The sequence below is a fragment of the Acanthochromis polyacanthus genome, chromosome 13, assembly GCF_021347895.1.
Source record: "Acanthochromis polyacanthus isolate Apoly-LR-REF ecotype Palm Island chromosome 13, KAUST_Apoly_ChrSc, whole genome shotgun sequence".
NCBI classification, from domain to species: Eukaryota; Metazoa; Chordata; class Actinopteri; family Pomacentridae; genus Acanthochromis; species Acanthochromis polyacanthus.
This window is the reverse complement of record NC_067125.1, coordinates 20696033-20723163: the sequence shown is the minus strand read 5'-3', so window position 1 is coordinate 20723163 and position 27131 is coordinate 20696033. Positions and strand designations below refer to the sequence as shown.

The 27131-nt window shown below is 41.2% G+C and overlaps 2 protein-coding genes across 2 annotated transcripts in view; both read right to left on the bottom strand.

Moving 5' to 3' along the window:
• Nucleotides 1–16086, bottom strand: part of akap1b (A kinase (PRKA) anchor protein 1b) — a 28921-nt gene extending 12835 nt beyond the window's left edge. The window contains exons 1-5 of the mRNA XM_022210575.2: nucleotides 15770–16086; nucleotides 5436–7078; nucleotides 3268–3392; nucleotides 735–861; nucleotides 102–229 (exon numbers count right to left, since the gene is read on the bottom strand). Coding sequence (XP_022066267.2) covers nucleotides 102–229; nucleotides 735–861; nucleotides 3268–3392; nucleotides 5436–7053 — 1998 coding nt within the window. The 5' untranslated portion in view covers nucleotides 7054–7078; nucleotides 15770–16086. The remainder of the gene's footprint in view (nucleotides 1–101; nucleotides 230–734; nucleotides 862–3267; nucleotides 3393–5435; nucleotides 7079–15769) is intronic.
• Nucleotides 16087–20394: 4308 nt separating this feature from the next.
• Nucleotides 20395–27131, bottom strand: part of nf1a (neurofibromin 1a) — a 161692-nt gene continuing 154955 nt past the window's right edge. The window contains 1 exon segment of the mRNA XM_051958253.1: nucleotides 20395–26036. Within this exon segment, the coding sequence (XP_051814213.1) occupies nucleotides 25894–26036 (143 nt within the window). The 3' untranslated portion in view covers nucleotides 20395–25893.

The window sequence follows — 27131 nt, the reverse complement described above, 5'->3', positions numbered from 1 at the left end:
TGTAGGAATAAGAACCATATTATTCCAAGCTTTTATACAGCAGCCAACTCTATGTTGTAGCAGCTAAAAACCACTTTCAAGATACCAAAGCCCATCCTTACCCAGGAGGTCATGGGAAGTGATGGCAACGTGAGTGGGGGAGGTGGAGGTGCATACAGATTGGTCAAGTCCAGGTCCTTAAACTTCTTCCCAATCAGTGACAGAGCTTTGTCAACCTGCTGCTGCGTACCTGGGTAGAGATCAAACAAGTCAAAGTTTGACCTGTGGCACAAGTCAGCACTAGCATGCTTCAATGTCTCTCTTGCAGTAATAATCTAGACTCTTACATCAATCTGTCCCCTCCCTAAACCATTTGAAAAGACATTAAATAGGACTGTTTAATCATTGTCACAAGCACGTAAACATTTTCATTGGTCGCATTGGGGCACCTGACATTAAGCAGGTCTGTGTGTGGCATTTTTTCCAGTGCATGCATTCTACATTAATAACTCAGTTATTGTTGACTTTGTGACTTGCTGCAACTGATTCCTCTATCATGTTGTTTTTCTTTTTTTTTTTTAAAAAATACACTTGTTATTCATCACAGTGTATCCATAGTACAGTGTTGACATTTACTGACGCATTAAAAAGCACAGTGAATAACTTTTGTGTGCACTTAAATGTGCTAGTGTACTAGAGGAACCAATGTAAAAACATAGTTTCGAGCCTGTCGAGACATGCTTATCCAGACTCACCCTCTATGTGACAGATCTGAAACTCCTGTGTATAAGGCAGAGTGGAGATGTAGATCTTTGCACCAGAGTTCTGCTTCAGAAAACTCACGTATCTCCCCTGCTTTCCTATCAGACGCCCTACAAGATGCTGGTACAGAAAGACACACAGAAGACAATAATATGTCAACAGGACAGTTCTTTGAACCAAACGAAATCCAGACCCACAAATTTAGACTTTGATAAACAGAACGACAACAAGTGGACACACTCACAGAGATGATTCTGTACACTATGCCAGCACCTTGAGAACCGCCTGAATCTTACAGCCTGCTGTTATGTGCTGTACTGTCTCAGGTGCCTCTTTGCACAGCCTACATCTGAGGTCCTGTCTGATGTGGTAGACTCTGGCCTCTATTGATCTTGTGGGGCTTGTCCGTCATCTTCCTTCTCATTATCAGGTTTCTGCTGCCTGAGGATTTCACGTAGCAGTTCGTCACTGATGGTCGGGTTTCTGATGTATTCAGAGATCTTACTTGTTTAAATCTGGATAGTGGCTCTGACGCTCACCAGTCCTTGGACTCCCTTCTTCCACTTTGTGTACAAGGGTGCTGGACTTGAAGTGAAACCCTCTGAGCATTTTGAGGAGCTTCATGTCTCAAGAGGTCAGTGTCCTCCTCCTCTTTCTCTGGCCAGATTATTATACAGGTAAGGTACCTCATCACCAGCACAGCGTGTATATATTGATGGCTCATACCTGGTTTTGTTCATTCGACTGACTTTTCATGGCCTGCCTCACTATGTAGGTATTTGGCTGTGGCAAACTCCCTTGCAGTCACCTCATGACTTCCATTTGTTCGTGGGACACAGAAGTATTTGTAGCTGTCCTGAGCATCTGGCATGTTGCATTCTGGAAGTTCAGGACCTTCAGTGGTGATCATCTTGTCTCTGTACAGCTTGATGGAGTCCATGCAGAGGAGGTGATGGTCGTTTACTAGGTAATTTTTCAATTACCCTTGGCAAATGGAGTTACAGGTATTTAGTTTAGTTACTATCTTCAACCAAAAGTCCACTGCCCTTGTGCTAAGGTTATATGGGTTTGTGGTTGTTGTGGATTGAACACAATTATCCCAATTATGATATCTCCCCCAATGACCTGCCGTTGCAGCTCAGCCTTGCTCTTGTACCTCGGCAATCTCTAGTTGTGATAGCAGTTTGCGTTTATGGACACTTGCAACACTGAGTGAAGCGTGAAAAGTATCCACAGGTCACACATTCTCTACATGTATCCCATATCATTGTTCAATAATTAAATGCATTGATGATCCACTGCAGATTAGACAATATATTCAAATCATATTTTACAACAATGAATGCATCACTAACGATAAACATTTTCTGAGCAGGCTTTTAATGCTCCAGTATTGCTTTTAAGTAACGTGACTGATTAATGGCCAAAAACTAGGCCATTAATCTTGGCCTAATCTTGATCAGCAGTCTCAGATACAGTTCTATATGCAGAGCTGCTCTCATCAAAAGTCAAGTCAGTAGATCCATCAAACTGGAAAACATCAAGCAACATCATTTACATCTGCCATAACATAAGAGAGAAAAACATGGTGCAAAAGCAATGATTGCATAACAATAAATTTTAAACTTCTGCACACAAGATACAACTTTTAGATAACTATTGTGAGAAAGGAAGAGGTTTGAATTACTCTATTTTTTATTGACACAAATGCACAGACTATTCAAAGACACATAAAACCTGATGAAAAATATATAGCATAGGTGCTACTTTTAAAACCTGCTCAACATGTTTTCATCACCAGCTGGTCAGAGAATTTTAGAGAAGACTACTGAAACAAGACGAGAAAGTGCATGTATTGAGAACTATTTTCAGTGGCCATTTATGGAGAATGAAATCAAGTGGAAGATTTTAGCCATAATAATCTATAGCGACTGGGAAATGTCCAGTCAGCTGTGACAGAAGTGGTCATAGTACCAACTTAAAGTGAAAGAGATCATAGGAAAAGGTGCAGGTTGAAGTGTAGGTGATCTTAGAATCCAGGTGCAGACTTTGCCTCCTCTTAGCGTTTCCCTCTGCATAACTAACGGTACACGGGACACAGTGCCGGTCTATGCCTTCGGTCTTTGGAGTTGGACCTAACTGTGTGAGAATTACGTGACTGGACTGGGTCAGTGCTGCTTAGTAGTATCATTGTTTACAACCAGTGTCTACACTGGTACAACCACTAGGTGTCACTGGTGTCAAACATTTATAAAACTTAGGTGATAAACTCCTAACCTGAAACCGAAGACTGTTACCAATATTGCTATTTTTTCACATTTGTATTGTACTTCATGAAGAAATGTCTCTGGCTTAAATCAAATATTTGCATTTTACTTGGATGTAAACATAGGACATTAACACATTCCACTGACAACAAGTATGAAAACATTGAAATGACTTCTCAGGTGAGGAGTGTAAGGGACTGAGATCATGTCACATGCATACAGTACAACTGAGCTTGTCATTTTAGTTGTCCTGACTCACCTTTGGCACCTCAACCTCCCAGATAATGAGCTCAGAGCTCGAGGAGGCAGTGTGGTTGCTCTGGTTCTCTCCGGCACCCATAGTGCAGCCGCTGTCCACTGAGTCCATACTGTTCACATCAGATCCTGGACACAGACACACACAATCATCACCCTTTCAAGCAGTATGCACATATAAAGCAAGCACTGTTGTTTCAGTTCCAGAGAGCTGTACTACGAAGCAAGTTTTACGTAGGCTGGCTTTCTTTGTGTTGACTCAACAAAAACTAAAACCTAACTCAGAGATAACCATTATTTAAACATGATATTGTAGTGAGGTGCATTTAGGTCCGATACTGTCCCATAATGCAGGATATCACTTTCATTTTTATCCAAATCACAATGCATACCAGTAGAAAAATCAATGTCCTAATCTGGGTTCTATCAGCTGCAGCACCAGCAGAGTAAACAGAATGACAGCAAATCTGGACCACACATAGAAACATATTTGTATGATTTCTGCATCACCAACTAAATACATGTAGTTTTCCATGGCAACATGATCCATACAGCATACGCTACTTTAACTACACAACTTCATTCAGTGGTTCAAGTAACATACAGCTCAACAGGTTTGCAGATATATTTCCTCAGCTGAGAATCTGTACTGCTAAGAGAACTGTCAGGAAATGATGTTTAAAAGGGACACACTTCTCCAAGCCCATTTAAATCCTAAACTCTTGAGAAAAATGCCCAGACTAGGTTAGCTCCTCAGCATGTGAGATGTAGCAGGTTAAAAAAAGATCCACCTTTAGGATACTGAAAACTTTGACAACATATCTTGCTAACGCACTAATCTTGCTTCTGAGTACAACGCTCATTTCTCAGTCTGAGCAATTTGTTGCTGTGATACACAGCTGCCAGTGGTATCAAAAACAGATTTGATCACCAGACATTTCATATGTATGACTGTGGACAACATCTCCGTATCCTATGAGAAAAGCAACACTTCAATCGACTAATTATCTTTTGTCCACGGTTAGGTTTCAGAATGTGTACAAGAATGGAGCTGGATGACGTGGAGAATGACCCAAAACCAGGACGTCCCTCAAAAACAAGAACTGATGCCAACATCCAGAAGTTCATGGAAATGGTGTGGAGTGATTGCAGAATCAGAATGATGGCTGAGCAACTGAGATTGAAAGGGAGTCGGTCAAGACCATCTTATTGGATGACTGGGGCACATGGGTTTTCTTTGGTCTGGGCGATGCCATCATCTTCCACTGAAGGCTGTGCTGCTTTGGTCTTGGGCATGTACAGGAAAACCCAGGCCTCTTCTGCAGCGATGACTTGTCCAGAAACTTTGGGTTGCTGTTACAAAACATCCCGAGACACATCCACACGGTCAGTCTTTTGTTTGTTGGAGTGCAAAATCTTACGCATGCCCAGATTGTCCAATAAGATGGTAAAAAGAAAGTGAAAGGAAAGATAACAGGTCAACTGAAGTGTTGCATTTGCCACAGTGTGGAGATACTAGGCATGCTACGATGTACTTCATCACTGTGTAGCTGCTGAATTATGTGATCAGCAATCATTGTTTCATGTCTTGTTCTGTTACACCTCATAGACTGTATTTTAAAGATCACATGCCACCTGTGAACATTTAGTAAGAAATAATTTTGTATCACTAATTTAAGCAACCACTTATGATCTTCATTATCTATTTAATATTACTGAAAGCAAATTACTGTTCGCATACCTTCCTCTGCAAGTTGTAGTTAACTTTATGCTCCCACAATCATAAAGTTACAAAGCTTTCCATCTACTTCCAATAGCATGGACATTTAGTTTTTAAAATGATCAATTCTGAAGGAAGGTGCTACTCATGCTACTGACAGTCAAATACAGTACATTATAGAACAAATACATTTCACTAATGATGACAGTGGCTGCAGAGATGGTTGAAGAAAATGTATGGGCAGAGCCACATAATTTACTACAAAGTAAACCAAGGTCCTAGCAAAGCCAATGTTACAAAACCATGCTTGCAAAAATTACAGACATACACACACACCAGCTTTTTAAACCCAACTATTCAGTATTTTACTACTGGCCTTAAAAATCCAAGACGAGCTACTCTTAGAAGCCCTTTTTACACCAACACCCAGAATAAACAGATAGATGTCTCACCTCCAGACTGGTCTGTCTCCACTTCACATGTTCCATGAGCTCCATTCCTAAGGCCCATTCCATTCAGCCTTTTTATCTCACACACTGTGGCCACTGTATGGTCTTCGGTTTCACCCAAAACTGTCACCTCTGCAATGTTCTCAACCAATGACTGAGGCTGTGTGGCTTCTCTTGCTGACAAGTCTGTAACCTGGATCTCCTCAATTTGGTTGTCAAACATGCTGCTGTGGTGGTCCTCGCTGATGATGCCATCCTCAGAGTGGCACGTGCTGCAGGCCGAATCCTCAGCTAGTGTGGTAGATTCATCAGATTTCAGTTTAATGTTTAGCACAGGAATGCTTTGTGCTGATTGTTGTGATGCAGTTGCCCAGTGGCCTCTCTGTGGATTATATGTCTGACGAACTCTGTGACTGACCTCAATAGGTTCCCATACTGGAGCTGAGGAGCATCCATTAGGCACTCCTTGCTCTTCTTTCTCTGATGCATCTTTATACTCACAGCCTACCTGAGAGGAGCTTGTCAAGAGATGGTGATGCTGTTGTTTCACTGTCACTGGATCCTGTTGAAAGCATACACCGCTGCCAGTCAGCAGCACGCTGCTGTTGCAGCTAGGCTGGCTGTTGTTCGTGATCTTGCAGCTAGTGACACCAAGGACCTCCTGGGTGGCTGCGGAGATGACATCAGTTATGAGTCCAGCTGCCAGAAGCTCCAAATCCTGATCCTCTTCAGTATAATTGTATGCCAAGATGTCCTGTGAAGTCACTGATGTGATGGTGGAATCTTGGATGGTGGTCAGAGCAGTGGAGGCCGAAGTGATGGTGGTAGGTGTGCTTGTTACAATGTGTTGGTGTAAATCCTGTGCTGATGGGGGTGTCTCTGGAGAATCAGCCTCCGATGGGACTACACTCTGCACTCTGGCTGGTGCAAGTGCACAAACAACCATCTCATTTTGTGTATTAATAGTGCTGTGGTGCTTTGCAACTTCCCCCTCTGGCTCTGGCCTCTCTGCATCAGAAAGGTATGCTGTTGTAGGGGAGGAGCTGATGAGTTTGGTGGACTGGCAGGGTAAGACGAGCTCTTCTACTGTCACTTCGGGAGCAGCACCTGATTTTTTGTCTGGGTGTTTCTCTAGCTCTGCTACCAAGTCAGGCGATGAGCTTCTCTCTGGTTCTTTATGGCCTTTCAGTGATACTGGGGGGCTGTCATCCTTATCACATGTTGGGAGAGTGGAATCTGAAGGTTTATAGACTTTCTCTTGTCTTATTCTGCCAAGGTGAGGGGCACCTTCTTCAGATCTTTGTTCCAGTGAAAGTGTTGCTTTAGTGTCCTGGACATGGGTCTGTGAAATATTTCCCTGTTCTGTTCTCTGGTTACTGAACTCTGGAGGTCTTGGGGCAGGACTTTCTGTGTCGTTTGTGGTGGGCATGGTGCCTTTTTCAACCAAACCATTGCTACCTTCTGTTGAAGATGTTCTAAGGCCCAAAACATTTGGAGGACCTTCTGGGCTGTCATGGCTGATGAGCCGCTCTTTTTTCCGTGAGATGTACCACCACCACCCAATCAGTGCAAGGACTCCAGGCAGCGTGTAGGACATAACAGAGCGAAACCTCAGCGGCATTTCCTCAGGACACTATCTGCTACACCTGAAAGTTAGACCCACAAAAAGACACACACGCATTAGTTGAGGGATATTTCATGCTGATTACAACTTTAGGAAAATGGTGGATTTGTCATCTACAGAACCTTTCTAGTCTCTGAACATATCACTTGTTAGTAAACGATGCTTTCAAGAGATCTAATTGGGCGCTGTATAGCTTAACAGGTTAAGCAGGCGACCCATTTACAGGGACACAGCAGCCCGGGTTCGATTCCCTCCTTTTCCTGTCTGTCTCCACTGCACCTATCAATAAAAGGCAAAAAAATGTTCTAAATTTGTTGTGGATGGGTGACGTGGAACCTGCATGAAAACGTTTTAGTTTTTCTGAGATCGCTCAATAGCATACTTCAGCCCAGTGTATGCGAGTGCGTCTGTGCGTGTGTGTGCGTCTGTGTATGTGTGCATATTTTGTCTGTGAACTTGAATTGTGTAGGGTCGTGGACGGGCAATGATGCACCTACACGTGGTTTGCCTGAGATCAATCAGTAGCACGTGTAATCTAAATTTTTCAGTGTTTATGTGCGAGTATGTGTGTGTGCATGTGTGCTTTAGTCCACTGCAACTGTGATTTATACCTGCCGGGTCAAAAATGACCTGAAGACGATCTTTGTACCCTGTTGATGTACAGCTTTAATGAAAATATAAACAAAAACACGGTTTCATTTTTCTAATGTTGGGGTCATTTTAGGAAAAGTCATCAAATTTCAAGTTGAAAAACGATCATTTAGAGGAGTTTTCTATGCTATTAAACATAGTGGCCAGATCATTTCTGACCCAAAGACAACACAAGGGTTAGTTTCATTTTACCCTAATACTGGGAAATACAGTGGGTACGGAAAGTATTTAGACCCCTTGAAATTTTTAACCCTCTGTGTCATTGCAGCCATTTGCCAAAATCAAAAAAGTTCATTTCATTTCTCATTAATGTACACTCAGCACCCCATCTTGACAGAAAAAAAAAAAAAATGTAGAAATTTTTGCAAATTTATTAAAAAAGAAAAACTGAAATATCACATGGTCATAAGTATTCAGACTCTGTGCTCAGTATTGAGTAGAAGCACCCTTTTCAGCTAGTACAGCCATGAGTCTTCTTGGGAATGACAAGTTTTTCACACCTGGATTTGGGGATCCTCTGCCATTCTTCCTTGCAGATCCTCTCCAGTTCTGTCAGGCTGGATGGTGAACGTTGGTGGACAGCCATTTTGAGGTCTCTCCAGAGATGCTCAATTGGGTTTAGGTCAGGGCTCTGGCAGGGCCAGTCAAGAACGGTCACAGAGTTGTTCTGAAGCCACTCCTTTGTTATTTTAGCTGTATGCTTAGGGTCGTTGTCCTGTTGAAAGATGAACCTTCGGCCCAGTCTGAGGTCCTGAGCACTCTGGAAGAGGTTTTCCTCCAAGATATCTCTGTACTTGGCCGCATTCATCCTTCCTTCAATTGCAACCAGTCGTCCTGTCCCTGCAGCTGAAAAACACCCCCACAACATGATGCTCCCACAACCATGTTTCACTGTAGGGATTGTATTGGGCAGGTGATGAGCAGTGCCTGGTTTTCTCCACACATACCGCTTAGAATCAACACCAAAAAGTTCAATCTTGGTCTCATCATACCAGAGAATCTTATTTCTCATAGTCTGGGAGTCCTTCATGTGTTTTTAGGCAAACTCTATGCGGGCTGTCATGTGTCTTGCACTGAGGAGAGGCTTCCGTCGGGCCACTCTGCCATAAAGCCCCGACTGGTGGAGGGCTGCAGTGACAGTTGACTTTGTGGAACTTTCTCCTATCTCCCGACTGCATCTCTGGAGCTCAGCAACAGTGATCTTTGGGTTCTTCTTTACCTCTCTCACCAAGGCTCTTCTTCCACCATTGCTCAGTTTGGCTGGGCGGCCAGGTCTAGGAAGAGTAGTGGTCTTCCCAAACTTCTTCCATTTGAGGATTATGGAGGCCACTGTGCTCTTCGGAACCTTGAGTGCTGCAGAAATTCTTTTGTAATCTTGGCCAGATCTGTCCTTGTCACAATTCTGTCTCTGAGCTCCTTGGGCAGTTCCTTTGACCTCATGATTCTCATTTGCTCTGACATGCACTGTGAGCTGTAACGTCTTATATAGACAGGTGCATGCCTTTCCTAATCAAGTCCAATCAGTTTAATTAAAGGTTGATGCTAGAGGTACGGACCCGTACCCGTAGCATCTGTACTAGAGGTACGGACCCGTTAAGGTCACTGAAGAGCTGGCGCCGGTTATTGCTGCACATTACAGGCAGTTTATATGAATGACTTTGACGGCGAACATTGTATAATTTAACCAAAAATACACCGTCTCCTCTCACACTTTAGACAATGTAGTTTTTACGCTTTTAGACGCCGTGTCTAAATTGTTTGAAGTCCAGTTCCTATTAATTAGTTTACCGCGTTCAGTGGTGGAAGCGGCTGACGAACTCCATTGCAAATGTTCCCATGTAATTTCGGACGCTAATTTACAAGATAAAATTAGGGATGTCGAATATGAAACAAACACTCGGGAATGGTGAGGAGCAGCTCTTTAATTCGGCATGAATTAAAAAAAAACCCCACAAACTCGATTTACTGTGATATTGTGAGATTTGTTTGTGGTTATGTAAATTAGCCATTCAACAGAGTCCGCTAACATTAAAGTGACTGATGTGCAGTGTCTGTGTTGACAGACGCAGAAAATACGTCAGGGTTTTGTTTAGGTTGTTAATATGTAATAGTCTGTCGCTACTTTTGAAGGTAAAAAAAATATTTGTCGTTTGCTGGCTGTTAGTTCCACCATTTGTTTTGTTTGCCGTTTGTGCTTTATTAGAACAGGGTCACGTGAATAAAAAGTTTTGTTATTTTTAATCGCTGTCCGTGAAAAAGTCAGATAGTGATGTCGGACTTTTCCACAGACTACGATGACCCCAGCACACTGATTGTAAAATATTTCTTGTAATTTTATTGGAACTTGATATGGAATGAATGGACTTTAGTACACTGTTAATACACAAAGATGACTGACATGACAGGCTCCGCAAGCAGATTCACCTCGAATCACGGAAGCGTCTTCATCAGCGTAGCCGGCTTATTAATATTCATGTCCGTCGGATTACCAGCCAATCACGAAGGGCGTTCATCAGCCGGCTCATTAATATTTATGAGAAGGGAAAGTGCCGTATCCGTAGGCCACAGGCTAGGGGTACGGGTCCATATCTGTAGACACTACCTTAATTAAACACAGCTGGACTCCAATAAAGAAGCAGAACCATCTCGAGGAGGATCAGAAGAAACAGACAGCATGTGAGTTAAATATGACCATGCGATATTTCAGTTTTTCTTTTTTAATAAATTTGCAAAAAAATCTACATTTCTGTTTTTTTCTGTCAAGATGGGGTGTTGAGTGCACATTAATGAAAAAATAAAATGAACTTTTTTGATTTTGGCAAATGGCTGCAATGACACGGAGAGTGAAAAATTTCAAGGGGTCTGAATACTTTCCATACCCACTGTATGCCAGATCCCACTGCACCAAAAAAAGACTTCAGACATGAAATGCATTAAATCATCAACCAGATCTTTTGAGATCTGTTCTGTCTGCATGGATGAAGCTGGTAACTTTTTTTGTGAATGTGCAGAGGGTAGGACAATTAGAGAACCTGAAAGTGAGATTATGGCACACACACAAAAATCTTTGACAGTCTAGAGTAAATAAAAAACTTGGATAGTCCACAGTAAGGATGCCCTGTTCAGCTGTTTTGCTTCAGACCACAAATCAAAAACAATATATGGCAATAATGTGTATGATATCCAACTTTGAGATAATTCTACATATAGCACAGGATTTTTGGAGGTTCCAGAACTTCCTTCCTACTGTGTTTGGGCTCCATCGATGGAAAACATGTTCAAATCCAAGCATCTCCAAAGCCTGGCAGGAATTACTTCACTTAAATCTCTTCATGATGAATTATCCAATCACAATTGCAAAGGACAGTCTAGTAGAACTACAGCAGTTTTCTGCTAAACCTGTCCTTGGGGTTCTTTTAAGATTCTCCTAACAAGGCTATCGCTGCTAAGACAGTGACATTTTAATTCAAGGATATGCAGCCTAGTTGTTTGACATCTCCAAGGAAAACGTACAGCTTACACTACAGGCCGAGAAAGTGTTGTCAGTACACTACATGTGTTGTGATTAAACAAATATATGCTGGAGTGATTTCTTTCCAACGTGTCATTTTTGAAAAAGTGACGATCCAATTGTCTTACAGAGATAAAACGAGGATTGTATGATATGAAAAAGCCTTAGTCCAGCTTGTAACTCCAGGTATGAAAAGACTTGAGAAAGTTATGAGATCTTGGTGGTGAGAAAGTCTGGTGTTACATTTGTATTTTTGTTTCTTTGCTTTCGTTGGTTTTATATTCCATGTCAAATGTGTAGATACTTTTCGCCAGAATGTGACAGATTGTCACAATGTTCCCAGTTTGAACTACTGTTTACACTGCCAATTACATTTCCAACTGGGTGGTTCACATGTAAAACTCCCATACTGACTACTAAATGGTATTATGGAAAATGTGCAACGAGAAAGCTAAACCCTCTCATCTCAAAGTCAATCATAGACATAAAGGAATTAAACTTGGCAAAATACATAGAATGTAGACTGGGTACAAAATGATCAGTTCATGTTTAGGAAATCAGCCCCAACTGGGGACACTAGCACAGCATTCAGGATACCCAGTTCTTGCTGTGGCAACTCCCTGTCTATGTTAAAAAAGGCCATGTGCACATGCCTTTCCTTAACAGACCTGGCAAAGCCCGCCTCCACCTAGAGGAATGAATCACAAGGGGTGGATGCGACAATCATTTCCTGCTATGCTTCTAGACATAGCTCTCATTGGCAGCTGCATGAAGTGTCAGTGTGTCAGAAAGGAGGTACTATTGGACTTCTGACCTCTATGACTGCTGCCACTCCCATCTGCTTTATGTAAACAGGCCCTCAGCAGGCCAGCAGCGGTGATAGACTTTGAATATTAACAGCAGAAAAGGCTGCTTTACAGATATCCATTTGTGTGGGAGCGAGAACTGCTACTTTTACCGAAAGAGACACAAATTAGAAAACTTCTTGATGTCCGACTACTGTAATGGTATAGCTGGTTGAAATGCATTTCTCACAGTTCTCCACAAATTGGATAACCAGGAAGGACTCTCCTCCAAGAACGTGAACATTTTGGCTCAAGGTGCATACAAATGTCCTGAGGCTGCAGTCTTTGTCGTAAATAATGCGTAATTGTGAAGACTCATTCCCAAAAAACATAAAAAATTCTACACCAACACACATCAGTATAATGGGTGGATGAACTGACTGATATTTAGTACATTTAAGTGCAGAAAATTGGTGGACTATTTCCAATGGATGACATTTTGCTGACCAATTTTCTGTGCATTTCTTCCAAATATAACCCTATAAACACTTTTGGTGCTTGCAATGTATATATTTGGTTTTAATCAGTAACATTAGTATAGTATAATTTGTGGCAGGCCTGAAAGATTGAGTCACTGCAGTCAGGTGTTCTGTTTTAGCATTAACCTGAAGACTGCACAAATTAGTGACATGTTCACACTAATTTAACCATTGACCTTAGCAAAGATAACAGTGAATCCAAAGTGTCTGTCTGAACAAGTACCTAGCAGATAGTAACAAATGAACTCAAAACCTCCAACATGTCATCAGGATCATAGTTGAATGGGCACTGCACAGATATGGCATTGGGCCAACTTTACACAATACTGGTTTACAGCTAAAGTATGGCTATGTGATATGAAAATAACTATGTCACGTGATCAAAAACAGAGCTTTGTTTAAATTAAATGAGCTTTAAGTAGAGCAGATTGGGGCTTACCCTTCAACTTATGTGCATTAAATTAAGAATCACCATTGAGAAATACAGTGACAGGGTGAGGGAATCCTCTAACCCTCATTTTAGTAAAAAATCTCTTCATAAGAATGTTAGAAATAAAACTAGTAAGTCAAGTTTTCATTGTTTCATTCAAAGGACAATAGAATTATCAAATTGAGCCACTTAACTCTTTATACATGGACACATGATCTAAAGCAGAAAGAAGCTGATAAGACTCTATGTGTGCTTATGAAATGGTGGCCCACACCACATTCACCTTGAACAAGGTTGCAATAGAAATTACAAGCAGGGAAACAACTCTGGAGACTTCCTTATGAATCAGATTGCTGTTCAGAAATATTTTTCTAAACCTTGAAGTCAGGATTCAGATTGTGACCTTGACAGTTCAAATATGGGATTAATCAGGCTTTATTCACGTTACAAACTTTACAATGTGCTGAGTACAAGCAACCTAAGTGCACAATGGACAAAGCACTACCTTAGTGTACCTCTCATGTTAATGACACACGGACAGTCTGTCCAACTGTCACATACATGAAATCTACTGGTAACCCATGCTCTTCACTACTCTGTACATTTCACAGTTTAAATTTCCTACGTCTATCTAAATCAGTAAATGTATGTGCTTGACCAAACTCTGTTCAATCTGCAGAATTCCTGTCAATCTTTAAGACTAAAAAATAGCTCTTCACTGAACACCTTTGCACTTGACAGACTGCAAAAAGAAAAATGCGTTTTAAAAAAAACACATGACATCTGCACTGTCTAGACACCGCAGTCTTATTATCACACTTGAACTTGTTTCATGACTCTTTTCCAGGTTGTTTTCTCCTGACTAGATCCTTGCTTGTGTTGGATCTACTTTCAGACGTGCATCTCCAAAATGAAATAATAGAACTGATCACACAACAGAACATATTTAACATCACATCAGTAAGGACAAATACTAGTTTGTTAAATGTGACCTATGAAACAATCCAGGACTGGAGTGTATACCTGAAAAACTATTTGTTCTCACTGTTTTCTGATAGATGTGAGTGGAAATTGTTGATGTTGGCATTTTAGAACCATTAACACGAATGCAGTCTGTAAGCAATATGGGAGCAACACTGCTACAGGTCTGGTCAAACTTATGCCTTAACAGTAGCTATAACAACAGGCTATTCCTTCAGTTTAGCCGAAAGAGAACCTAAGACAAACGAAATTATTATTATTACAACCCCATGATATGATGAGAAGTTGCACGCTGACCCACTGGGTTGTCTAGCGTACTGCAGGGTCATAACAGCAACTTTTAGCGAGGACTTAGCTAATGCCAGACCATTTCAGCAGCTACGTGCTAATAATAGCTCCACAGAGGCTGTGTGGCTCACAATGAATAATCCTGTGAGTAGCTCAATACTAGCTGGACGGAGAAACGATCATTCTTCCATCAGCACACAAACGGCTATTAGCTGGCTAGCAGGTCCCAAGGCCACACAGAGGAGCTCCACACAGAAAGGTGGCCCTTGTCCTGGTGGAGGAGGATATGAGCCCTGTGCTCACCAAAATAAGTTCCGACACCTTTAGCCTCTTCATTCCCGCTACTCGTTTTACCTTCCTAACATTACTACTGCTGAAAAACTGCCAGCCTCAGTCAACACAGTACAAAACATATTTGGAAAAAAAATAAAACACTGGAGGGTGGTTTACGGTAGCAGGCAAAGAGCACGTTTTATAGAAGGCGAAACTTAAAATGTGCCGCTGGGTGCGTTTTTTTGGGACAGATCGTCCACAAGAGAACTTATGTCAAGCTCTAAACTGCACAACGTCCAGGCAGAAATCTGGGAAACGCGAAATGACAGATGCATGTATGGAGTTTGGTGTAACATCGTCCAGACCAGAGGTGGTTGTGACCTAACGCTAGCACTACTGGGAATAAAGCATGGCTTGTTAGGAGGCCGCACTTGCAACACACAAAGTATGAAGTTAGCTGGCTAGCCCAACACCGTGATTATGACGCTAACTGTACATGAAAACAGCCCACAATGAAAACGTCCGTGTAGCTGAAGGCGCATTCCCTCTGCTGCATTATTTGTGGACCGTGACCGTGGGCTGGTTACATCATTAAAGCCTCGTGTTTAACGCCACTTCAGAGTTTCATTTCACCGACTGACCATCGTGGTAAGCCACAACATGAAGGCAACAAACGAGCAGTTTTAAACGGAAGTAATGCCCCAATGAGGGCATGTGTCTGACTGACAGGGGGTTAAAGGACATTTTTAGCCAAACACTGCTACTGTTCTGCATGGGCCTCAGACCTTCACGCTAGCTTACTCGCCGGCCTGGCGAAAATGATAGCCAGCTGCATTCAACTGCTGACAGCCAGTAAGTATTTGCAACTGTTAAAGACACTGCAGCCGACTGTTAACCTTCGGCCAGGCCGCAAGAAATACGTAGCTGGGGTAATTTAAGTTGCACAACAGGGTCAGAGGCTAGCTGCACTGCTGTGACTGTGGAGTTAATGCAAGATGTGTAGGCTAGTTGCTCAATGACATGAGATCACTGCTTCCAGTCAGTGGCACGGAGAGCAATAGACAGTTTGCAAGGAATGTGAAAATGTCACTAGAATGTTTTTTTTCTTTCTTTCACAATACGTGAGTGCTGAGCTCTGTGAATGGATTTCAACGAAGTCACGCTGTGTGTACAGGATGCAGAAGGCTACAGGCTAGCATGCTCTTTCATTTTAGTTCACAAATGGGCTCTTTTTTCTCCCGCATTTTGTACTTACAGTATTTTCGGATCCTCTGTGCCGCCACGATGAGAGCAGTATTGATAACGTGACTTTTCAAACGTGTCCCGGTAGAAAGTCAGACTCTCCTCTCCACGTGTTGACCGACTAGCATCAGTCTAAAAAAAACACACAGACTAAACAGCTGGTCAAATATCGCGATACTTACTCGTCCGAGCCGCCTGTAGTCTCGCATCAAGTCAGAATGCAGTGAAGGTCCCGGTTCTGACATGCATTCCAATTTATATCTCAATAAACGTCTCACGTTTGAATTCACAGCGTGGTCATTTTTTTTCTAATCAGACACGACCGCAGTCTTTCTGCAGATAACACAAAGTACCATTCCTTTGTCACGTCAACGAGCACGAGTCTGACCTGATGATCATATTATCAGAGAGGCTGGTTAAACATGCACAGAAAGAAATAAGCCCTTTCTGGGATCGCTGTAATATATTTCATATTAAGTGTAATTTCTTAAGCACCAAACAGGACACTCATAAACACTGTTACAGAGCTGATTTTATGTTGTTGAGGAAATTGTTACCTTTCAGATCAGTCTGTATTTTTTGGCTCCACACATATTGGTTATCTGGTTATAGTGTGACTGTGTTCTTGTGTTATATCTTTGGGTTTGGGGAAGACGGGTTAGCGGGTGGAGCGGGATTGTTTTTAATCTGTGAAGCACTTTGTGTTGCAACTCTGTATGAAAAGTGCTATATAAATAAAGTTTGATTGATTGATTGATATACCTAAGTTATACCATTACACTTTTTGAAGGTATCCCAATTTAAAGTACTGAAAAGCAAAAAACGATTGTGACATTACCCATGCCATTTTGAGTAAGAATATCTCAGTAACTACAAATATAGCCCAGCTGCTTTTTTGTACAGTGATAGAAGACAGATGGAACTGTCATGTAGAAAAAGTTGGGGTCTCTAGTACCTGTCCCACACTGAGATTTTTGCCACCAAAAATAGCCAATTAAAAATCTCATCCAACTTTGGGAACTCATATTTTCCAAACTGAGGTACCCAGAAAGCTCCAGTTTGCTAAGTTATCACACAAGTTTGTGTAGAATGGAACCCAGGGGTGTTAGAACACTTCTGTGCAGTATTTCTAGTACTTTTAAGGTCCCAAACCCCACTCGTGAGTAGGTATCTCTTAATATTTAGCATTTTTAGCAAGCCCCCATGGCCTGCAGAGTGTAGGGAAAGACCTGAGGATGTTTGTGGGGCACTAGCTACATGCAGAGGCCTTATTTACCAACTCACAGCTCTCTAGTATGTCTAGAGGCTGAGAAATAACCATTTAAAGATGCAAAAAACGCTGGCGAGGCTTTTAATAGCCCAAATTCTGAAAATTTCAGACCCCCACAACTCAGAGACTATTTGAGCTACAGGCCTACAATTTTGCATAGAAAGTACTTTTGTGACTATCTAATGGCATACAAATTTAGGATTAATTTGAAAATGTTGCAGCAACACCCCCAAGGAATATCTGGTCATTTCACCTGGAATGACCCGTATTCTTTTTTGCAAATATCTGAATAGAGAGGCACGTTTGCCTTGCAGCGAGAAGATCCCTGGTTCGCGTCCCAGCTTTCCCTGATCTTTCTGCAAGGAGTTTATATGTTCTACTTGTACAGACTGGCGACCTGTCCAGGTGTCCTCTGCCTTCACCCTCAGTCAGCTGGGATAGACTCCAGCACCCCCCGCAACCCTGATGAGGATTAAGCGGTGTATAGAGAATGGATGGATGGATGGATGAATAAATAGAAAGGACCATAGAAGAAATTAATGCGGCTCCAAGAAATAAATCTAACTAAGGATGATTCTAAAGTCAGTGGTGTGTTTTGTTGCAGAGCAAGGCCACAGGCAAAGGCAAACAATCACTCCAGCCTCTAAAATCTAAAAAATGGCGACTTTTAAAAAAATCCATGTGATATGAATCATTTTATGGACAGGTTTGTCAGTGTGTGGGACTTGACCTGCTTGTATTTCTTTTACACGGTTCAAAAGTTCAAACTGTGAAATATTCCAAGTTTCAAATATTCAATTCTTTAAGTTGTTTGGATGAAATAAAAATCATAAAATTGTCCATCTATCCATTACTTTCCAAATCCTAAAAACATCATGAAATGATTTCTGTGATTCCACTAAAATTATGTGTGCATTGTGTTCTACATTCCCCAAATATCAACCAAAATCCAGCGAAATTCACTGGCTTTTGCAACTTGAAAACATACACCCCCTGTCAAAAGTTTTAGGACACTTTCTCATTCAAATAAAGTAGAACCTGTCTTACAACTTTTGACAGGGGATGTATCTACCAAACTTGGTACACACATGCAACACATCAGGCTGAACAAAAAAGTCAGTCACAGCCACATTCCAAACCCAACAGGAAGTGAGCTATTTTACATTCAATGTCAGATTTTGTCCATTTTTCATTTTTTTTCTAGAGCAAACTCCTCCTTGGGGGAAACTCCAATTCACCTCAAATTCGACCAGTACATACAGGAGGCCTTAATGAGCCAAAGTTATTAAAATCTTTTTCCAAAGTCAAAGAGCGTGTCCGTGGCGGCCTCTGGAATTTTGATCCTTCGCCATGAAATTTCAAATGCTATGTAAATGCCCTAAACATGCTCCAATCTGGCTGAAACTGTACATGTATGATCAGAGTCCTGCCATGATCACATCCATATGATGAAATACATTCACAGTCAGTTGTAGGACAGGTTCTACTTTATTTGAATGAGACAGTGTCCTAAAACTTTTGACAGGGGGTGTACATGCAGCATGAAAAAAAAGTCCAGTCTTTCAGGCTGTGGTGATGTTTGTCATGAATAGAAAATAATAATGGTGACACTTAGAATTCACTTTGCATTTAATTCAGTGTGACACCATAAGTGCAGGCTGTGATCAGGCTAAGTATTTTTTCAGGCATGAAAAGGTAAAATGTAAAATGTGTACTCATTACAAGAAAAACAGCTAGAAAAACATGTCTGTGGTATTTGTAGTCATGACTGTTACAAATCACACCGATGAACTGCATTTTCAGTGAACATGCCAGGATTTAGTTTTCTCCAAATGAGCAGCTGGTTGTTGAAGCAGCAGGACAGGCTGCTGTGTCACTGTGTCACTACAAGAAACTGAAAATTGAAACCTCATTTCAAAGAAATCAAAATGATTTCCACAGAGACATTCCATGTGGCCTTTTCATTCATTTTAAGAACGCAAGGCCTATACAAAAAATGTGTGTCAGGCAAAAACTACTTTGCTGGAAGAATATTTTCACAGTAACGTGCCTCAGATTTTGGGGAACCTTGGGGTGTGATGAAATGTCAGTGAAAAGAGGACAAGAGGGAAAAAAGTGAAATGGAACTGAAGCTTTGGGTAAATATTGTTGACACACATTTAAAAAAAAAAAAGCAAAGCCAGAGGAAGTGCTGCTGAAAGAGCAGAAGCCTCCTAATAAGCTAATATGCCCATAAATCATTATCTTGGAAGTTTCCATGTTTTGAAAACCTTTTGCATTAGAAAGGTCACCATAAGAATGATTCTCTGAAAGATGTCTAACAAAAAGCAGTAACAGTACCAAAGTCAGCCTAAAAAATAATCACAAGAACCAAATATAACCACTGCTATTCATTCCATATTTAGAAGACAGACATACATGTCTGGCTTCTCTCTCCACCTTTTAGAGATTTGGGATGACTAGAAATTCTTGATTTTCAACATGGAAAGACAACTTGTCAGAAAAAAACACTTCTTTTCTTGCATGAGCCAGCCCTGACTGCCAGCAACACAATACTTCTTTATCAGCCTTAATATGTGAGCCAAGCATAAAAATGCTGGTATGTAAAAGCTGTTGATGTCTCTGGGTAATATTTAAGCTCAGCTGTGTTTTTTTTTTTTTTTAACTCAAAAGCAAAATGTGTAATAAGTTCAGAAATGTTGCTGAAGATGGAGACAGTAAACTGAACTGATGGAAAGTAACCTTTCTACAGATTTACAATGGAATAAATAGTTTTTAATTGGTGTGATTTTGGGTACAATACTCAACATATGCACAACAATGCGCATATTTAGTCCGTTTATAGGTTTTATTGCCCAAGCATCTAAAAGTATCACTTCTTTCTTATTGTGACATCAGTGGCTAACTGGTGCTAGGTGCTACAGCAGTATGAGCATCCCAAGTGTTCTGTGGAATCACAGCACTGCTTTTCAGTAAGACAGAGAAATCCTTGAGCTGGTTCAAAACTCTACAAAGAGCAAAGAGCAAAGAGCATTTGCACTGTAAAAGGTAAAGCAAGGTAATCATACAACACAGTTCATACACACTGGCTAATCAAACTGCTTTACAAAGAAGTTCTCCAATTTTTTTTGTTTATTGAATGCACTGCACTTCTTTGCCTGTTTTTCTTCATTTCTTTCAGCTCATTAGGAAGCAAAAAAATCTCTGAAATGTGGAGATTAGAGGTTTCAAACATTCACTTTGGATACAAACTGTATGTTGTTGCCAGTATTATTGTCTTTACTAGTGTTGAGCAGTCATTTTAAAGTTTGACTACAAAAAAAATCACAGTTTTAGGTTTAACCTTTACCACACATGTTCAGACGCTGTGGAGAGCAAAACATTTTATTACTAACACTGGAATAGTTCAATTTGTATATTATTATACAGAAACTAACTGCTTTACAAAAACAAAATGATACAATATCACATGTATGTACAGTGTAGTAAATATACCATCTCAAATTGTACACAAAGTATTTACAATTGTCACACATACTGCAGTAAAAACAAAACTCAGACTAATACTCTACAGACATTAAATTTTGCATAACATCAAATAAAACATGCCACATTTTGAGGTTTTTCATCTTTACAAACCCATGACTGTTTTTAAATTAGTGCAAGTCAACCACTTGTTAAAGAGGTTATGAATACATAAACCTTAATATTTTCATTCACACACAAGTAAAACTAAAACCTGGAAACGATGGCAATCTGCTAACATGGTGCTCACATAAAGCTTGCCTTCAGATTTTTCCTGGTTGTGTTTTGTTAAAGGTACACTAGCTGATTCTGTGATTAGGGTCTGTGAACATGTTTTAGGATGAAATCAGGGAGTGTAGCTTTAAGAACAGCTAGGCTTTGAGGAGTGGTGAGCAGAGCCCTGGACTGACTAATACAATGACATGTTTTGGTGAAACTCAACACTGGTGAAACATGTACTTTTCAAGGTTCAGTGGCCTTTACTTCACATCTTAAAATCCTTCCAACTGGAATGTCACAGCCACGTTGTATCATGCTTGAGAATGAGACTGAAACAACTTAAACTTGATGAAACTCTATGCTTGACTTTGATCTTGGGCTTAGTCTATTTACATGAAAAGGAGGGCTAATGTTTTAACTAACATACATCTGCCAGTCCGTCCAGCTCTAGTGTTAAAATATAAAAGGTAGTTTTGAAAACCTGATGTGCAATAGGTTTTTGACACATTTCTATTTATTTGTCCAATAACATCAGTAGCTTCAAGCTCTCTGTACACTTCAAATCCAGTATTTCTGGGACTAATAGTCTCAGAGTGAAAAGGCAGAGTGAAACCACATTTGTGAGTTGATTCAGATGACCTTTGACTGAATCTATCTTTCCAAAATGACAATGACATGCACTTAGTTACCTATCTGTCTGTTAAAGTAGACAGGATTCAACCATCTCTCTCCTGTCATGTGTACAATGTGAGTGTGTGCGCCTTTCTTTAAATGCTGTGTATTAGATTACAGTGGACGAAAACTAATGCTGCAGCTTAAACACCTCACAACATCCTGACAAAAGTCTAGCCTGAAAGATTTTTTCCTCCTCTCTCGCCTTGTGCGACTTTAATCAGTCAGTATCACTCACACTGCTTGGGACGTCATGTTTCACCATTCTTGTTTCTGCTACTTGTTTCCTGACACTGTTTTCCTGATGACACCATGCAGGTTCACAAAAGACAGAGCTATGACTGGTCGTAAACCAACACGTAGTCTGTCGCGTCTCTTTAGTTCAGACAAGAATGTTTGACTGAGCTGACAGTGAATTTTATCAGGCAGGAACATTTTGTAGCGTGAAGCTGGTATGAGAAACCACAGGTGTACACTGTTATCTCTATTTGTATGATTCATTTTCCTTTACTAATGGGCATTCCCTATTGGGACGAGTGGAAACATGTTTGCCTTCAGATGTGTTCAGACAATATAGGAACTTGTGTGAAGCATACAATCATTTCAATTTTTGTTGTTCTAAACAATGTTGAGACTTTTCAGCAGAAAATGATGTCTCTGTTTGGTTCTGACTCACTTTATATGAGCAAATCTGTTAGTGAGTCACTGACAGTGGACAACAGAACAAGTCAAATTTCTGATGGATGTTTTCATGTATTAAACTGGACAGTGAACTCCCTCATCATTCTTATATTATACTCATTCTTCCCTTTCTATTGTTTTTCAGGCTGAATTGTCAAAATATATCCCTAAGACTGTCTCTGCTGTAAATGTCTCTTTCCGTAGCATTAATCTAATGATCATGTAGTGACTGAAAGAACTGCAGACAGAAGAAAACAGCACATTTTGTCAGACGACTAAATACAAGAAAAAAAATCTGTGTACTGAACAAATGTATCCATATGATGACAGGAACACTTCAAATAAATTTCTGACACTAAGCAACAGATGTGTGGAGATGCTGCTCAGACAAAAGTAAAGTCAGAGTTTTACAACAATACTCAACTCTTTTCATGCATAGATGTTAAGGCAGGATTGAAGCATTTTAACGGAGCAACTTGGGCTGAGCTGTAGACTGTGGCTGTAAGTAGACCACCATCTCATATCACACCTGTTCATACTGACAGTCCTGTCTACGGCGAGGGGTCTACACAGCAGCTGGCACAACTAGTCAGCAGGTCCAGACCAGAGTGTCTGAAAAGAACCATGTATTCACGACAAATGCTTCCAAAGCAACACATAGTGTTTGTGATCAGTCAGTGTCTCTGCCCTCCACACAGCCAGTGGTTCAAACATTCAAATCAGCCTGCAAGCAGATGAAACATGCTTGAGTGTATTAATCCAACACACACTGAGTCTATTGTCAAAGGGCCATTACTGTGGTGCAGTGATATTTGACTTTGATGATTGAAAATTTAAAAAATGTTGTAAAAAATGAAAAATGAACCCGTAAGTGTTCCCTGCTGGTCAAATGCATGAAGACATTATTTAAGACAATAAATGTAATATTTTACTAATGACGAAAGCATACTCATGTATCTGTGATGACCTAGCATCAAATGGTGTGTTGGTCATGGAGATGCACATGTTGGTTTGTAGTGCTGTCTTTTGTCATTGTGTACCATTTTACCACATGGAGGTCAAAGATGATGCTTACCAAGCTTCCTGAAGCAACTCTCAACTCCCTCAAACACAGTGAAGGTAATAGAAAACCAATGGCTGGTTGGACAGTAAGAAACAAAACTGACGATCTCAAACACTAAGGCACATGTTTGAAAACAGCCAGCAGTGATGCAGAGTTCAAGTGGAGAAAAATTTCTAGATGTGTGCAGAATATGTGTAGGAAAGCAAGCAAGAGGACATGCTGCTCACAGATGTCCTCTGACAGAAGAGAGGGGTTGGTTCAAAGTTACACAGCTACAGTACTACATTTCTCAAAGGAAAAATCCACAGCTGAGAGCACCCACATGCTCTTAAATTGTGAAATATCCTCAGGCTATGTGAGCTTGATTTGTGGAGTGACCAACATCCGGTGTTCTGTGTGATGGTGTAGACCAGCAGAATAAAGGACTGTCAAACGAAAGCTTTACTGTATCTGCAAACTTGTAAAATATTTCCTATTATGTTACCACATCGCTGACATGCTGGGAAATCCTCGACACTGTGGTGCTGGAGTCAGAGAATACACCCAAACACACTCAGTACTGACAGCTGTCCTCACATGTTTGGTCAGTTTCTGAGCAACTGCTTTGATAAAATACTTTCTGATCAGAGCTGAAAAAATATTTTTTGCTGAACATGCTCAGACAAAAATCAACAGTTTAATTTGTCCTAAGCGTGAAAGTTTACTAGAACCATAGTTGATAGATTCCATAGTGTGATCTATAGTAAACTGCTCAGCTTTGACTGCAAAGGCTCTAATTACTTTGTGTTGTGAAATAGTATTTGTAGTAAATGTTTTCCTGTTTGACAAGAAGAATGTGGAAAACAGCATGCTTTGGTATTCATATGAACCATAAACTGTATTAAGATGAATGGCATGCCAGCTCCCCAGAAGTGAAGCCAAAATATCTTAGAATCAGTGAATCATTTGCAACCACAGTGCATGCAGTAGTGACCAGGAATGGACAGGAGGCAGAACCTCAAGATTACATCTAAGCTATGAGCACAACCACTCTATGGAAAACAGTAGTTGATATGTAGCTAGCCAGCTAGCAGTTACAAGTCATTGTAATCTAGAAAATGGGACATGTGCAGGGAGCATCCACAGCAGTCTCACACAGTCAAGATGGTAACTGCTGTGTTCCATTAAGTTTTTAGGGGTGTATGCAAGCATTTGGCCAGACAGGAGGCAGGAGGGCAGCATCCATTTCCGAGATATTCTGGCTTCACTTTTGTGAAGGAAGGGGTGACATGTGACGTCAGCCATCTTTATATACACTCCATGACATGAACAGCATGGCATTGTCATCTCTTCTGTGAAATTTCCAATAATAAGCAGCCCTAACAGTCGGCATCAAAGCTTCTTTTAGGGTGGAGTTTCCCTTTAAAGGGACCACAGAACAAACCTCTGGTGATTTTGGGTCCAACTCAGACTGATGAGGTTAAACCAATGGAGGTTGGCATCATATTGCACTGAGCTGACATAGTGATGTGTTCTCCCTGTGTACATACAAATAAAATTGGTGGTGGACAAAGAAGTTGGAGCACTGAGGATTATTGCCTATTCCACAATTTTCCTTGTCACTGTAAAAACAAAGTATATGCAGCTAGAACTATAGTTCAGAATAAAAATAACAAAAAGGCTAAATAAAAGCACAAAAACAACTCAATCAAAAAGCTTGCAGCTATTTACACAGTTGCATTTTCCCTAGTGTTTTGCAATCTTTGAGTTCAAAGCGTTTGAAAAGAAGATGATTTTTGGAAAGTGTTTAAACAGAGGATGCTTTGTGTAGCAATATCTAGTTGTACAGGATAAATACTTTCAGGCAAAGGGGTATATGGATGATTGTATTTTTGACGATCATTGGAGGCCGGTCGTGACACAGCTCAGGTGAACTTGTGGTGATATGGACAGCTTGCCTCCATTATTAGTACCTGTTATTTGTCCCCAGCAAGGACTGATTTTTACTTTACAAACTGTACAAATTGAAAACCCCTGACAAAGGCACACCATGGAGAAAACGTCAACATCTAAATTTGCACTAAGGACTAGTTATACATAATCTGTCTATGTAAAATATGTACAGAACTAGGAGAGAGGAGGTGAGATGTCCAAGCAGGTCCAGAGTGAAGGTCCTGTCTCACAGATCCACCCCCTGCCCCCACTGCTGTCATTTGGTCCATCTCACTGACACAGGAGTGTTTAGTTATGGGGAAGGCCAGAGGATGTGCTGCAGATCAAACTTCAGCCTACAGCTGGAATTCCCTGTCCGGGCCGCCCCTGTGTGTACATCCAAACTCAGTTTTCCTATCAGCCTTTTTTGCAGTTTCACACATGACTTTTCTCACTGCAGGAGACTCTGACTGCTGCTGAACGCCTTTTTTGAGAAGAGCTTTAACAATGACTCCAGTGGAGAGCAGAAATGGTTTTACAGAAGGTTCTCCAAGATGGCGCATTTTTGAAAAAGAAAGATTTGAAAAAAATCTCAAGCAGCCCAATTTAAAGTAATATTCCTCCCAGATGAAAACACTAAATCGTTTGTTCTGCCAATGCAACAACCACTAGAATGAAGGGGGAATAAAGAGTAAATGTGAAGTTCAGCATGAGGACTAGCAGGCTGTCAGACCTGGGAAGGGGCAGACAGGAGGAGGTGGATGAGGGTACGTGGGGGGTGGTATTCTCTGGCTAATCAGACAATCTTCTTAATGCTGGGTCTCTTGAAGCTGCCAGCACTGCGCTGCTTCTGGACCTGACTGGCTGAACCGTGGCGAGTGCGTCCTCCACTGGACAGAGCAGAGCTGGGGGACAGCTGGACATTCTCCTTATCCACACCTGGAGGAGAGACAACACATTGTGTTAAAACCATCCAGTTTAGCATGTATCTTCTCAAACAAGAGCAAAGACATTATAAACTATCCGTTTAAGCTCCTAAGAACAGAAGCAAAATTTGAACTAAAATTTCTTGTGACTTTCCGATAATTCTATGATTTCCCACTGGGTCAACTTCATTCTTCACCTTAACGCAAAGTGACTTTAGAAGTAACTTCCACAATGGGGAATTCTGATCTGCTCTTTTCTGCTGCAGCGTACAAAGTGGAAGTTTACTGTAGCCACCTGATGCTCTGTTAATCACATGACCCTTGCATGTCCACTGGTTGCAGCAGTTTCTCCATGTAGGTCACAGATATGAAGACTAAGCTAGAGCTTCACAGCAAAAAGTAAGAAAACACACATTCTCAAGCGGCAAATATGACCAACTGGCAGCATTGACCAATTTTCTCTTATGCAGAATTTGGTCCAGTCCAGTACAACTCATCAACAGACAATGCGCAGATCAATATGGACTTTTCATACGGACAGGAGACATGCATGTTGTTCCATTCACTCTACATTACAGGACAGGCATCAGTCTGCTGTCAGACAGTTGCAATTCTCTCACATTGATCAAAGAAAAAAAAAAAGAGGATGTTTCTGAAAGGCTGTGACAGCAGCTGGTTACAGTTTAGACTGTTGGACTGCGTCAAGGATGGTTTCTGAGGTGTACCAAGCAGACTGGAGGTACATTGCACAGGATTGTTTGAGAAATGAAACCTTCCCACTGTGTTTGGGCTCTGTCAGTGTGAAGCGAGTACAAATCAAAGCACCTCTGTTACGGCCACCAGTATTGGTGTGCCGTTTGATTTCAGAGGTGGTGTCTTTTTAGGGCCTGTTGTGTGGGGAAAATTGCAAGTGTGGGTTCAGCTGTGGCTGTCCCTGAGACTCTTCAACACCAGCTGCCAGCCATTCCACCTAATGGCTATGGAGATGACGACTTGCATTGCAGCCCTGTTCGCCCCGCCTTCAGACCTTCCTGATTTGGCCACCCTCCAGCTCCCCTCTGCCTCTATCCAACCAGATGCAGCCAGCGCCACACCTGCAGAGTACATA